We start from the raw sequence: 16,027 nt of genomic DNA, 5'->3' as shown, positions 1-16,027 counted from the left end.
TTTCCTTTTTTCTAATACATTTTCCCTGCGTTCGCAAATATAAAGTTATTTTATATTTTCGTTTAATAAAATAAACTAGAAATTGTACTAGATTGTAGCAATAATTAGAAAACAGAGCCAAGTTGATTTATATTTAGATCGTGAGATTTTTGTACTGCATTGCTAATTTTATCTGTAAACTTTATATAAATTTTTTATCCTTAAAATAATAATTGACACAGTCTATAACATTTTTGGAAAAAAAAAATTTAATTTAAATTTGTTTGAAGTTGGTACAATCTAGTACATTTTCTAGTTCAATTTTTACATTCAGCTTTTAAATTGTGGCAACACTGTTTACCATATGTTTACATATGTCAACCATAATTTCCGAGAAGTCCTTCAATAACCAGACGCTTTCAAAAAAATTTATTTTGACTAATAATCTAATGCACACAACTTTAAAAGAATTTAATAGGATATACATTCGACTTTTGTTTGGAGTAATAACTTTTAAAAACGCCTATATGACGTCACAATTATTATATGAATTCATTTGTATATAATATTTATGATTTATTAAATAAATAATATTATAATTATTTTAACCAGCATTCTTATAGTCATATAAATTTCTAACCTTCCACGTTGTTGCCAGATATTTTGATTAAACTAATTTCACTCTCAATTATCAATTAAAACTACAATATGAATGATAGCTTCACGTATATACTAAAAAATGTTTATTATACAAATGTTTTTATGACAGAAACTAAAATATTTGATAATGTGAATATATTTTATATAGATATGAAGACGGCCCTGCATCAGTTTTACTAATCTGCAGACGCTACATAATTCAAACCACGCCGGCAGCGATTAGGACCATTCCCGACCATCTTTTATTCCTAATTTCATGCTACCAACAACAAGATTCATTCAGTGATCAGTAGTCGCGTAACCATGTTAAGAACAACTTCCTTGGGAAGCATCGTCGCTTTCCCAACGTTTTTCTTATTTTCATTGTTTACCGGTATACGGGGTGAATCGCTAACGCCGCCCTATTTTAATTTAGCCGAAGGTAAACATATTACTGCAACGGCTACTTGCGGCGAGGGTATTCAAGGACCGGAGTTATATTGTAAACTGATTGGTGCGAATTCCGAGAATGATCTCACCGCGAATGTTATACAGGGGCAGGTAGGTTTTTCTTTAAAGAAATTATTATCACTTAACAGATTTAAGACGTAAAATATATGACAATATTTGTAGGAAAAATGTGTAACAAGTGTTTTCATTAGAAATTTTATTCATTCGTACACATTTTTATGTTCCAAATAACGTTTTTTCTACTTTTTTGTTTAATTCGTGAAAAATGATTATGTTGGGTTAGAATTTTGTGAAAATGTCTATTACTCATATTGGAATTTAATAAGTATAATAATAAACAAAATATTCAATGTGATTTTTATTTTTATACGAACTAAAAACTGAAAAAAAAAATATTTAAAATACTTAAGACAGGGTCGGATTTATAGTTTATATTTTAGTATTATGTATGTATGAATGTATAAGGGTATTTGCCGCCTCCTCTTCATACCATCGTGATGGTGAAAGCATTTAGACGTCTGAAAGTTCTTTGTGAAAGTCAAAAAAGTTTCCAAACGTAAGCATTTGACACCAAAAACTAGCTCTAGATCATCAAGTGCAATTTTATGAGTCCTCCCGCACGTTTGTTGATTTCAGAGGCTTCAATTTGTACAATTAATGGCGTTTATACTGTGTCTGGTTAGTACCCAGTGACATTATTTTAGAATTTCATCTATTAAATACTGTGGACTTTGTGAATGTCGATAAAAGCATCCAAACATAAGCATTTGATACCAAAAACTGGCTCTAGATCCTCAAGTGCAATTTTATGAGTCCTCCTACACGTTTGGTGATTTCAAAGGCTCCTAATTCTATAATTGATCGCGTTTATACTATGTATGGTTAGTACCCAGTGACATTATTTTAGAATTTCATCTATTAAATACTGTGGACTTTGTGAAAGTCGATAAAAGCATCCAAACGTAACCATTTGATACCAAAAACTAGCTCTAGATCATCAAGTGCAATTTTATGAGTCCTCCCGCACGTTTGTTGATTTCAGAGGCTTCAATTTGTACAATTAATGGCGTTTATACTGTGTCTGGTTAGTACCCAGTGACATTTTTTTAGAATTTCATCAATTAAATACTTTGAACTTTGTGAAAGTCGATAAAAGCATCCAAACGTAAGCATTTGATACCAAAAACTGGCTCTAGATCATCAAGTGCAATTTTATGAGTCCTCCTACACGTTTGGTGATTTCAGAGGCTCCTAATTCTATAATTAATTGCGTTTATACTATGTCTGGTTAGTACCCAGTGACATTATTTTAGAATTTCATCTATTAAATATTGTGGACTTTGTGAATGTCGATAAAAGCATCCAAACGTAAGCATTTGACACCAAAAACTAGCTCTAGATCATCAAGTACAATTTTATGAGTTCTCCCACACGTTTGTTGATTTCAGAGGCTTCAATTTGTACAATTAATGGCGTTTATACTGTGTCTGGTTAGTACCCAGTGACATTATTTTAGAATTTCATCTATTAAATACTGTGGACTTTGTGAATGTCGATAAAAGCATCCAAACATAAGCATTTGATACCAAAAACTGGCTCTAGATCCTCAAGTGCAATTTTATGAGTCCTCCTACACGTTTGGTGATTTCAAAGGCTCCTAATTCTATAATTGATCGCGTTTATACTATGTATGGTTAGTACCCAGTGACATTATTTTAGAATTTCATCTATTAAATACTGTGGACTTTGTGAAAGTCGATAAAAGCATCCAAACGTAACCATTTGATACCAAAAACTAGCTCTAGATCATCAAGTGCAATTTTATGAGTCCTCCCGCACGTTTGTTGATTTCAGAGGCTTCAATTTGTACAATTAATGGCGTTTATACTGTGTCTGGTTAGTACCCAGTGACATTTTTTTAGAATTTCATCAATTAAATACTTTGAACTTTGTGAAAGTCGATAAAAGCATCCAAACGTAAGCATTTGATACCAAAAACTGGCTCTAGATCATCAAGTGCAATTTTATGAGTCCTCCTACACGTTTGGTGATTTCAGAGGCTCCTAATTCTATAATTAATTGCGTTTATACTATGTCTGGTTAGTACCCAGTGACATTATTTTAGAATTTCATCTATTAAATATTGTGGACTTTGTGAATGTCGATAAAAGCATCCAAACGTAAGCATTTGACACCAAAAACTAGCTCTAGATCATCAAGTACAATTTTATGAGTTCTCCCACACGTTTGGTGATTTCAGAACTCCGAAATTGATGTAGAGCCAAAATGTAAACAGCGTCTTTTAGTTATTTTATTGGGACCATCTAAACAATACAATTATTCAAATTGAAATTCTGTAATTCTAAAATAATTTCAAAATTTCTGAATACTTTCGTAAATCAAAAAATAGATGCTTCCAGAAATATTTTTTTAAGACTGTAAAGATGATTCATTATATAAAAAGCAGAAAGTTTTTTTTGTTTAATTCTTCAGCTTGTTGACACTAATTTAATTTCATATTATCGATTCCAATCATATCTTTCGACTTTCCATAGACTGTCACTTTTTCTGTGTGTACATTTGCATTTACGTAAGTTATCGTATTATTTTTAACCACATACGTGGTTCAATTTATAACTTTCTTATCACACCCTGTATGTATCTATGAGTATTACTTCATATTATTTGATATCTCCAAATAAATTTTATCTAAAACATAGTATTTCATATTTCCATTTTGTTTTTATTTACTGCGTACTTTTTTATTACACTCTGTATATAAACTGATTACTTAAGTCTTAGTACCACGTGACAGCATGATTTTGCTTATTTTCACGGAAAAAGAAATAACTCAAATTCTATAAAATTATAAATCTGGCAACGTTTCAAATGTCAAATTTAAGTAAGACGTATCCCAAAATGGCGATTAAACCCTAATTTTTCATAGCTATATTTTCAGTATTTATGTTACTTTTTAATGTTCAAGAGATAATTCAATGCATTTTTCTTTACTAAATTACTTTTTTGGTCCACTTTTTTAATTACAAACAGATCCGTTGAAATGTCAAATAAGGAGTTTTCTCATTCTCATTTCACATTTACATTCTAACCTAACATTTCATTTTCCAATGTTTAGATAATCATTTTAAACCGTTTTTGAAATTCGATACATAGTATTTCCGGGAATTACAAACATTCAGCAAAAATACTTTCGCAAATAAATAATAACACAGTAGTTTGGAGTTTATTGCTTTATAGTAAAATTCGTTTTACAACTAGGCGTAGTAATAATCCGACAATTTTATTTTCTAATAAAAGATTATGTTACTTTGTGCTATTAATAACTTCATATAGTATGTCGAACTTTTCTTTATATTTACACCTAGTCATCGAAAAATGATTTATTTCAATAAAACCGACAAAACATTTTTTATTTATTTATTTCAGTACTGCGATGTCTGTGACCCTGCTAGATCGGATAAAAAACATCCTGCAGAATTCGCAGTCGATGGTAGAGAGAATTGGTGGCAGAGCCCGCCACTTTCCAGAGGAATGAAATACAATGAGGTTAATTTAACCATCGATTTAGGACAGGTATTTCTTTTAAACCTACTATATTCGAATCACGCAATTTTTATATATATATAAATATTTAAAACTATCAAATCGAGTTCAAAGAATAATTATCTATTCTACAATAATCAATATGTATTGACCTTTTGATAATTTCAAAGGTCTTTAACCGAAACTGAAGATATTGTTCTATTTCTCAAAATTACATCTCGAAGAAGATCTGGCGACCATGTGTTCTAAAGTAAACTGTTCTTTATCTGAATTTTATGTGAGAACAGAGTTGGCGTCAGCACATTACACTGGTTGATAGATAATACGAATTTTATACTTACCCTATTCATTTTCTTTTAATTCCACTTTGGTTATCTACGAATATTTCTAAAATGCTTTTATAAGCAAGAAACATCCGTTTTTTTTTTGAAAAAAGTCTTAGTTTGGGGAGGAAAAATATTTTTTTTTTATTATATTGAAGTTTATAATGAAATCAGAAACTTTATTTGCATAAAGAACAAGAAATTAGAGATGTAGAAGTTGCAAATATGTATATAGACTGTAAAACGAGGTAACCTAACCTCAAACGTCACTTTAAACCACTGATACAGCGACAAACTTCGGTTTAAACGTTACCGGCGATCAGGGGGTAGTTTAAACTTCAGTTTAACGTGAAACGGAAGATTCCAACATAATTAATATAAAGGGTTTTGGTAAAATGAATGAAATGTTAACCAAAAGCACAGCTTCATTGTTACACAAATTGCAATTGCAGAATGTCCTTTATTATTATTCTAAAACAAATATCACTCTTGTTTACTATTGGTTTAAGCTAGAGTTTAAACCATAGTTTAATATCCAATTTTACTCTAAGTTGTAAAATTAGCTCTCGGTCCATTATTTACTATGAAACTTTTGTATTCAAGTTTGTTTTACAGTGCCAAAAGCTTTTCATAGATCGAGGAAGGCAATGTGTACTTTTTTGTTTTGTTTTCTTTGTGTTTTTGATGTGGATATAACACTATATTTAAATTCAGGAAATTCTCAAAAATGTTTTGATTATAGATTTCCCTGTCACTCAAATTTATAAAATGAAACTACGCCTATGCTTTTATCTGTTTTCTCTCGTTATTTCTGTTGATATTCCACAGAATATACATAGTATTGTTTAAATTAAAAAGCATAAATAAAAATCGTATTAAAAATATATTAATCTTTATTGCAACTAAAATCCAACAAGAAAAAATGTTTAAGTACATTTAATATAAATTTTATTTCACAAATAAGAACTTTAAATCGAAAAAAATCTCTAAGAAACGTAAAAAGTTATTGTTACTTATAATTTGAATGCTATAGATACCTTTGCGTAAATATGATATTCCTTAATAAAATCCTTTTTATATTTCAAACTTCAAACGTATATTCTACTTTCACTATAACAAGATTCACTTAAAGGATGATTTTATTTCAATTTACACTTATAATAATAAGATCCTAAAACAAAATAACCGACACAATCCAATTCGAATTTTGTTAGCATAATATAACCTAAAAAGAATTAATTGCTGACATACAACGATGATCACAAAACTAGATAAAAGCGAATGAGATGTGGCGAGTACAGAAAGTAGAATCTCGAACGCACCTATTCTATCTTATAGGAAATTTTATGTTCCATCTAATTCACAGCATATTGGAAATTGTTTTTAAATGTACTCTCCTTTAAGGTTATTTTCCGATGCGCTTGTTAATATAGAATGTATGGAAATATTTACTGATATTGTATTGACAAAAAATGGAGGTTATAAAATCTTTGATTATTATTTATTGAGAGGTATTACAGAAAAGTTTAATGAAATGATTAAATTTTATAGAAATAAGCTTTGTTATAAGAAATTTGATGTGGAGGAAATATTCCATTAAAAAATATTGAAAATCACTTTATGCTTTTTAACGATGTTTATTATACAGTGTGGAGTAAAATTATAGAATTTAGATAGTAAAAAGTTCGGGTATACTATTTAAAGTTTTATAACTGAATTTGCTGCAATTAAATTGAAAAACGGGTTTTTATAGGTTAGGCGTTACCCCTATTATTATTTAAATATATTTTGGTGCTTATCACGACAGTTAACGGATAAAGATTCACATCGTTGTAGGCGTCAGTTTCCGTTTATAATCAAACGGACCACTTTTTTATCATCTCCGGATAAATTATTGAATTACAAGAATGTGAACTTCCGTCTGGTCACTAGATAGTTCCATTGGCGTCGCAAAGGGCTTTCAGCAATAAATATTTGCAATTTGAAAAAGCGGAAAAATTTATTTAAAAATAGAAGTTAGAATGTAGGACACAATATGAAAAATTTATTGGTTTTTCACATATTTTCTCTGTGGATTGACTGTGCGATTACAACGTGAAATCGAACCTTTTTTACAGGAATTTCACGTGGCTTATGTTTATATAAAAATGGCGAATTCTCCTCGACCAGGATTATGGATTTTAGAAAAATCTGCTGATTACGGAAAAACCTACACCCCTTGGCAATATTTTTCAGATTCGGCATACGATTGTGAAACTTTTTTTGGTAGAGAAAGTTTACAACCGATCGTCAAAGATAATTCCGTAATTTGCACAACGGAATATTCGAAAATCGTACCACTGGAAGGCGGGGAGGTTTGTAATTACAATAATTATTTCAAACACAAAAAAAATATCACATAATTTCAGATTCCGATTTCTCTGTTGAATAAAAGACCATCGGCAAATCATTATTTCAATTCGTCCGTACTACAAGAATGGACAAGAGCGACCAATGTCAGATTGAGATTCCTCCGAACGAAAAATTTACTTGGACATCTAATGTCAGTAGCTCGACAAGATCCTACGGTTACAAGAAGGGTGAGTACCATCGCAGATCGCCATCATCGTTATTTAATCTTAGTTTGTGACTGTTTTTGTTTTGCTATCATCGTTTCGGTTAGTTTTCAATATAACCACCACCAGGTTTGAGACGCTTGTATCGTGCCGCTTGTGAATGGAACCAACCTGTTACAGACGCGATCTTTGAGAAAACTGGAAGCTCAACATTATCTACTTACTCACGATAATCGACCCATAGATCTGACGGCAGGAAAAGAAAAATTAAAATTCGTTCATGGATGACAAATGATTGATACGTCATAGAATTGATGTACCTCAAATAATCTGTAGTGTTTTAAAGAGAAGAAATACCTGCAAGCATACTATAGATACTTCTCCTTTGCGCGAATGGGTCAAGGTCATTCTGGTCTGTAATAAAAGCCGTCGGCCAAGGTCAAACATTCCACCGTTGGCTGGAGATGATGACCGCAAATAAGAAGGCGGATTTGTCGATCCGCGAGTTTGCTTCAAATCCAACTCTTGATTCTGCCGGAATTGGTTCACCGATTCCAGTAAATTCGATACAGAGGTGTGACAAAACTTCTCAAAGGCTTGGACATCAATAAAGCCACTGGTAGCGATGGAATACTTCTTCGATTACCACACATTTTGGAGCGTGTAGGTGTTCTCTTGTTTAAAACTTCCAATCTATTATCTGAAGACACCCCTTTTCTGCACGTCCTCTCCTTCCGTCGATCTTTCCCGTCAGTATGAGCTTTAGAGTTGAATATCTCTGTCCTCGAAGGATGTGTCCCGAATAAGATAGTTTTCGTTGTTCAATTATCGCGATCAGTTTTCTCTCCATACCCGCTCGGTCCGTGGGATCCGTAGAAGTCTGCGCAACAGCCACATTTCCATTGCTATTTAAGGATATTCTGTTTAAGGATCTCACTTCCAGGGACCACGTCTCCACACCACACCAAAAAATTGGTCAAATATAACATTTTATCACCCTCAATCTAAGGTTTAGGGGGACTTCTCGGGTTAGGAACTTCTTATTAACTTTTGTAAAAGCTGTTCGTCGCAATGGAATACTAGAAATCGCATTGGAGAAATGCGCAGTTGAACTAACAAGTATGCTATGCAAACTCTTGGGAAAAGGAAGCTTGCTGAAGTTAACCAAACCAAAAAAAATAGGGAAAAAGACGGTTCCCAACAACTACCGCCCGATTTAATGAACATGATCATCGGGGATCTCTTATCCATGTTACCAATGTATGGACTGAAGCTATAGAAATATATGAAGAATCCGGAGCAATCGCCCTGACATATCTAAGATGTTTGACAGAGTTTGGTGCCCAAATAAATTTAGAAACGTTCGGTTTGTCGTCTTCGCTTATTGACTGGCTTAGTAGCTTCCCCAAAGACCGACTCATTTAGGTTGTTATCGATGGAAACACCTCAGAAAGGTTTCGAGGTCAACGTTATACATCAACGATCTATTCGACAAAACTGCAAACCTGATATATATCTTGATAATAGCACACAGATCACCACCATCTATATCGATCTTGAAAACATTCTGGAACGGGTTGGATGATTACGTTTAATGCAACAAAGACCCTGGCTGGTATTTTTACAAACTGCATTTCAGGATTTGGTCCCGTCTGGATATAAAATATCACAATTACCGCAAATTCGCTTGTTAACTAAGGCAGCATCACAATCCTCTACAAAGCCCAGATTCGTCCATCTTTGGGGTATTGCTAGCACTTTTGGAGCTCGGCTCCCAAGTATACTCCAAGGGTGCTAGACTCAACACAAAAGAGAGCAATTCGTCTTATAGGCCATCCAGAGTTGACCAGAAATTTGGATAGTTTGGAACATAGAAACTGACCATGTCTGTTGCTCTTCCGATCTGTCCAAAATAATCCCATCTAGAGCAGTACTTGTACGATCTAATCGACAGGCAGACGTGGCTCATGAACATCGAATTCGACTGCTGACTTTGGAGAAGTGCAAACCTGTGGAATCAGCTATCGAAACACGACAGACATCTCCACTCGAACTACTCGAGTTAACATTCTTGTGTTTGCTTTTTACATGTGCCTCAAAGAATCTTTAGTGTCTTTTGAAGCAAAAACTTGGTTGTATAAAAAAAGTTATCTACTTCGGAAGCGTCTATCAAGACCTAAGTAACTTTGATTAGTTTATTTCATGACTGATGTTATTTTTTAGTATTTCTATTCCATCAAAGAAATAAGTATAGGAGGTCGTTGTATGTGTAACGGACACGCGGACGCTTGCGACATTCCCGATTCTCGAGACAGTAGAGTACTGCTATGTAACTGCAAGCATAATACTTGCGGTGCCAAATGTGACGTTTGTTGTCCAGGTTTCGAACAAAAAGCTTGGAGACAATCCAAACACGACGCATTTTTCCGTTGTGAACGTAAGTTAATGCCTCGTACATAGCGTTTTATAACAATTTAACCATATATCGACAATATTTTGTAGCTTGTAATTGTTACGGTCATAGCGATGAATGCGAATACGACAAAGAGGTAGATAAAAAGCATCTATCTCTCGATATACACGAAAAATACGATGGCGGCGGTGTTTGCAAAAACTGTAGAGATAATACCGAAGGAATAAATTGTAATAAATGCAAACCGACATTTTTCAGACCTTACAACAAACATTGGAATGAAACTGACGTTTGTCAACGTGAGTATGCCTGAATTTCAACTTTTCGTATAAACCTCGTATAATATAAATGTGCTAATCTGACTTTTATTCGCAGTTAAACGTTTTTAAATATTAATCTGAAAAATTAATTGTTCTCGTTTGATAATTTATGCACAGAGCGCCATCTACAGACCACTAGAAGAAACTACACGTTTCAGATCAACCATAGAGTTGATATTAAATATAGATAGAAAGAGAAAGAAAGAGCTAGGTATTGGAGATTGTTAAACTGGGACCAAACTGCTGATAGAGAGAGAAAGAACATTGGTATACCAATCACTATCTTTCTTTACTCTATATTCCGATTGGATTGGAAATAACAAGTTGCTTCGTCTATCTTTAATCTTAACTCTATGGGATCAACACGTATTCTTAAGCCGCCATTTGCGAAATTGATATTTGTTCTGTCGAAATTAGCGGGACGGAACTTTGAGAAGCTATCAGTGGGTACGTTTCATCTAAAACGCGTCTATTTAGTCCTTGAAATTGATGGTTCGAAGGTTCGAAGCGAGCTATTAGCGAATCGAGGCGGAAATTCATGATCTAATGACGAAATGAGTCAAGTTTAACTCGAAATTGCCATTACAACACAGTATTCTTAATTTATTATTCATTTTTTGAAAAAGTTTTTACCAAGCCTCCATTTTGTAATGCTACAGCGCTCTAAATGTGCGTTCGCCCGCGGGATTTTTACATTAGGGTAATGGAGGTATCAACAGTCGCAGTTTTAAGTCGAATGTCAACTGTCACTTGTCATATATTGTGTGTGTCATCTGTGTCATTTAATCAAAAACATAACCATAAATTCACGGGAATCATTGTAAATTCAATCATAGTTCATGCGAAATATTTATATTTCAAACAAAATAAATATTAACAGTTTTAGACGTCGGCATTGCGCTTGTTAATTGAAATGTCAATTGTCAATAATATTATATTTTGTGGTGTCACTTGTTCTGCATGTCATATGCTATCTGTCAAGTGTTTCTATGATTCTATATGTCATCTGTCGTCCGCCTTGTGTCAACAAATAGTAAATTTCGAATTTATTTTTGTTATTTGATGATAACTGAATATAAAAACACAGTAATCTCTATTTGCTCAGATAATAGAGCTGTAATACAAGCCATAACGATCGAAAGAGGATGTTTTAGCTATTGCTAGGGTGAAAAAAAGTTCTACAAGAACTGGTGAGTGATGGTTAAGAAAAGAATATGTCCCATATGTGATGGCTGCAAGATCCAGCTCGTTTGGGTGCCCGGGCAACGACGAAGGGGACCCTCTCGCCAGATTGGGACCAATTGGCTCAAAACCGAGAACTACCTGCTTGCAAGGCGAGCTCGGCGGAGATAGATAGACACACCTGGCATGGGACTAACGAAGACATACATAGATGGACCTTCTGGTCTCTCTTACGAATCAACAGACATCTAAGACGCCATCTCCACACCATGAGCATCACGAACGATACTTCAGTGTACGGAGGAGGATAAAACTACAAACCACGTCATCAGTGAGTGCCCAGCACTAACACCAGCAAGGTTCAGACATTTTACAGCTTGCACTGAATATAAAAAAATTTTTTATTTTTTATTGAATCCACTAAAGCATAAATCAAAACATTTCTAGGTTATGTTCATCACGTTTTGTTTTCTATAAAAAAATATCTCCAAAGGTGTCAAAGTGTTTTATTTCGAAATTTTTGAAATAAATTTAGACAGGAATATACGAGGATTAATAAATTTAGTTGTTAACTTTATTGTGTGAAATAATAAGAACAATTAGAATGTACGGTGACGTCAAAAACATAACCCCCAAATTCAATTTTATAACCTATAATTGAATCAAATAATAATCGGTCAATATTTGACACTTGTCAATTATCCAGGAAGTATTTATCACGTCAATAACGTTATTTTAATTCATAGCTTGTAACAGTGTTACCAATTTATTTACTTTTTGGTAGTTCTACCAACTTTCGGTGTTTTACTCGATATTGATGCGTCTAATTTTCTTTTATAAATATTTTTGTTCACCTAAATCAAAATTCAATTGCTATTACGAGGTCTATGAACAATTTTTCAAAAATCAAGTGGTAAAGTTACCAACTGTTCAAAGAAGTATTATTAGAAAACTACCAACTTTTAAAATCATATCTACCGCCGATAAAAATTTCCCGTTTTTTGATTTGATATATGTATTTTTGAATATTTCAGGTTGTCAATGTGACGTTTTCTATTCTACCGGTAATTGTGCAGAAGGATCTGGCCGATGCGAATGTAGAAAGGAATACGTCCCACCGAACTGCGACAGTTGCAGTTTCGGTTATTACGGTTACCCAAATTGTAGACCTTGCGATTGTTACCTCAACGGAACCTTGGAATTACAATGTGCTCCATTACGAGGAGAATGTACTTGCAAACATAATTTCGGCGGGTCGTTTTGTAAAGAATGTGCTTCTGGATACTTCAATTTCCCTCAATGTACAGGTAAACAGATAAATATCGCTAATTCTTTCCCAATTACAAAGTGTCTCGAAAGGAAGTTCACTTTCGTATTGCTTATTGCGTGAACGCAGCTATTCGGAAAGGCGCGGGGCTCCTTCTCTATCCTTCTGTATCGATGAAGACTGTCAGAGAAATATCTTTGCTGTCAAAAGATTTTTCTGTGTCTTCAACTATTGAATTGAACACACTGTTTACACTACCACTACACCAACACTCAAAATACACCGTCCGACGCGCGTTTCGACGAGACTGAAGACTGTTTATACCACCATTACACCAACACTCAAAATACACTGTCTGACGCGCGTTTCGACGAGACCGAAGACTGTTTATACCACCATTACACCAACACTCAAAATACACTGTCTGACGCGCGTTTCGACGAGACCGAAGACTGTTTATACCACCATTACACCAACACTCAAAATACACTGTCTGACGCGCGTTTCGACGAGACCGAAGACTGTTTATACCACCATTACACCAACACTCAAAATACACTGTCTGACGCGCGTTTCGACGAGACTGAAGACTGTTTATACCACCATTACACCAACACTCAAAATACACTGTCTGACGCGCGTTTCGACGAGACCGAAGACTGTTTATACCACCATTACACCAACACTCAAAATACACTGTCTGACGCGCGTTTCGACGAGACCGAAGACTGTTTATACCACCATTACATCAACACTCAAAATTACACTGTCTGAAGCGCGTTTCGTCGAGACTGAAGACTGTTTATACCACCATTACACCAACACTCAAAATACACCGTCCGACGCGCGTTTCGACGAGACTGAAGACTGTTTATACCACCATTACACCAACACTCAAAATTACACTGTTTGACGCGCGTTTCGACGAGACCGAAGACTTTATACCACCATTACACCAACACTCAAAATACACTGTCTGACGCGCGTTTCGACGAGACTGAAGACTGTTTATACCACCATTACATCAACACTCAAAATACACTGTCTGACGCGCGTTTCGACGAGACCGAAGACTTTATACCACCATTACACCAACACTCAAAATACACTGTCTGACGCGCGTTTCGACGAGACTGAAGACTGTTTATACCACCATTACACCAACACTCAAAATACAATGTCTGACGCGCGTTTCGACGAGACTGAATACTGTTTATACCACCATTACACCAACACTCAAAATTACACTGTCTGACGCGCGATTCGACGAGACTGAGACTGTTTATACTACCATTATACCAACACTCAAAATTACACTGTCTGACGCGCGATTCGACGAGACTGAAGACTGTTTATACCACCATTACACCAACACTCAAAATACACTGTATGACGCGCGTTTCGACGAGACCGAAGACTTTATACCACCATTACACCAACACTCAAAATACACTGTCTGACGCGCGTTTCGACGAGACTGAAGACTGTTTATACCACCATTACACCAACACTCAAAATACACTGTCTGACGCGCGTTTCGACGAGACTGAATACTGTTTATACCACCATTACACCAACACTCAAAATTACACTGTTTGACGCGCGATTCGACGAGACTGAAGACTGTTTATACCACTATTACACCAACACTCAAAATTACACTGTTTGACGCGCGATTCGACGAGACTGAAGACTGTTTATAAAACCATTATACCAACACTCAAAATTACACTGTCTGACGCGCGATTCGACGAGACTGAAGACTGTTTATACCACCATTACACCAACACTCAAAATTACACTGTCTGACGCGCGATTCGACGAGACTGAGACTGTTTATACTACCATTATACCAACACTCAAAATTACACTGTCTGACGCGCGATTCGACGAGACTGAAGACTGTTTATACCACCATTACACCAACACTCAAAATTACACTGTCTGACGCGCGATTCGACGAGACTGAAGACTGTTTATACCACCATTACACCAACACTCAAAATTACACTGTTTGACGCGCGATTCGACGAGACTGAAGACTGTTTATAAAACCATTACACCAACACTCAAAATTACACTGTCTGACGCGCGATTCGAGGAGACTGAAGACTGTTTATACCACCATTACACCAACACTCAAAATTACACTGTTTGACGCGCGATTCGACGAGACTGAGTCTGTTTATACTACCATTATACCAACACTCAAAATTACACTGTCTGACGCGCGATTCGACGAGACTGTTTATACCACCATTACACCAACACTCAAAATTACACTGTCTGAAGCGCGTTTCGACGAGACTGAAGACTGTTTATACCACCATTACACCAACACTCAAAATTACACTGTTTGACGCGCGATTCGACGAGACTGAAGACTGTTTATACCACCATTACACCAACACTCAAAATTACACTGTTTGACGCGCGATTCGACGAGACTGAAGACTGTTTATAAAACCATTATACCAACACTCAAAATTACACTGTCTGACGCGCGATTCGACGAGACTGAAGACTGTTTATACCACCATTACACCAACACTCAAAATTACACTGTCTGACGCGCGATTCGACGAGACTGAGACTGTTTATACTACCATTATACCAACACTCAAAATTACACTGTCTGACGCGCGATTCGACGAGACTGAAGACTGTTTATAAAACCATTACACCAACACTCAAAATTACACTGTCTGACGCGCGATTCGAGGAGACTGAAGACTGTTTATACCACCATTACACCAACACTCAAAATTACACTGTTTGACGCGCGATTCGACGAGACTGAGTCTGTTTATACTACCATTATACCAACACTCAAAATTACACTGTCTGACGCGCGATTCGACGAGACTGTTTATACCACCATTACACCAACACTCAAAATTACACTGTCTGAAGCGCGTTTCGACGAGACTGAAGACTGTTTATACCACCATTACACCAACACTCAAAATTACACTGTTTGACGCGCGATTCGACGAGACTGAAGACTGTTTATACCACCATTACACCAACACTCAAAATTACACTGTTTGACGCGCGATTCGACGAGACTGAAGACTGTTTATAAAACCATTATACCAACACTCAAAATTACACTGTCTGACGCGCGATTCGACGAGACTGAAGACTGTTTATACCACCATTACACCAACACTCAAAATTACACTGTCTGACGCGCGATTCGACGAGACTGAGACTGTTTATACTACCATTATACCAACACTCAAAATTACACTGTCTGACGCGCGATTCGACGAGACTGAAGACTGTTTATAAAACCATTATACCAACACTCA

At 35.3% G+C, this 16,027-nt stretch overlaps 2 protein-coding genes across 4 annotated transcripts in view; one reads left to right on the top strand and one right to left on the bottom strand.

Annotated features, from left to right (window-relative positions):
• The window catches only part of LOC130448624 (protein LSM14 homolog B-A), a 44,033-nt gene that overhangs the window by 14,161 nt on the left and 13,845 nt on the right, over window positions 1–16,027 (bottom strand). The window lies entirely within an intron of this gene.
• The window catches only part of LOC130448622 (laminin subunit alpha), a 51,260-nt gene continuing 36,104 nt past the window's right edge, over window positions 872–16,027 (top strand). Inside the window, exons 1-7 of the mRNA XM_056786056.1 lie at window positions 872–1,179; window positions 4,537–4,683; window positions 7,094–7,330; window positions 7,385–7,555; window positions 9,755–9,968; window positions 10,034–10,243; window positions 12,481–12,753. Coding sequence (XP_056642034.1) covers window positions 943–1,179; window positions 4,537–4,683; window positions 7,094–7,330; window positions 7,385–7,555; window positions 9,755–9,968; window positions 10,034–10,243; window positions 12,481–12,753 — 1,489 coding nt within the window. The 5' untranslated portion in view covers window positions 872–942. The remainder of the gene's footprint in view (window positions 1,180–4,536; window positions 4,684–7,093; window positions 7,331–7,384; window positions 7,556–9,754; window positions 9,969–10,033; window positions 10,244–12,480; window positions 12,754–16,027) is intronic.

This window comes from Diorhabda sublineata, chromosome 9 (assembly GCF_026230105.1).
Source record: "Diorhabda sublineata isolate icDioSubl1.1 chromosome 9, icDioSubl1.1, whole genome shotgun sequence".
Lineage (NCBI taxonomy): Eukaryota > Metazoa > Arthropoda > Insecta > Coleoptera > Chrysomelidae > Diorhabda > Diorhabda sublineata.
This window is presented reverse-complemented; position numbering and strand designations above follow the sequence as displayed.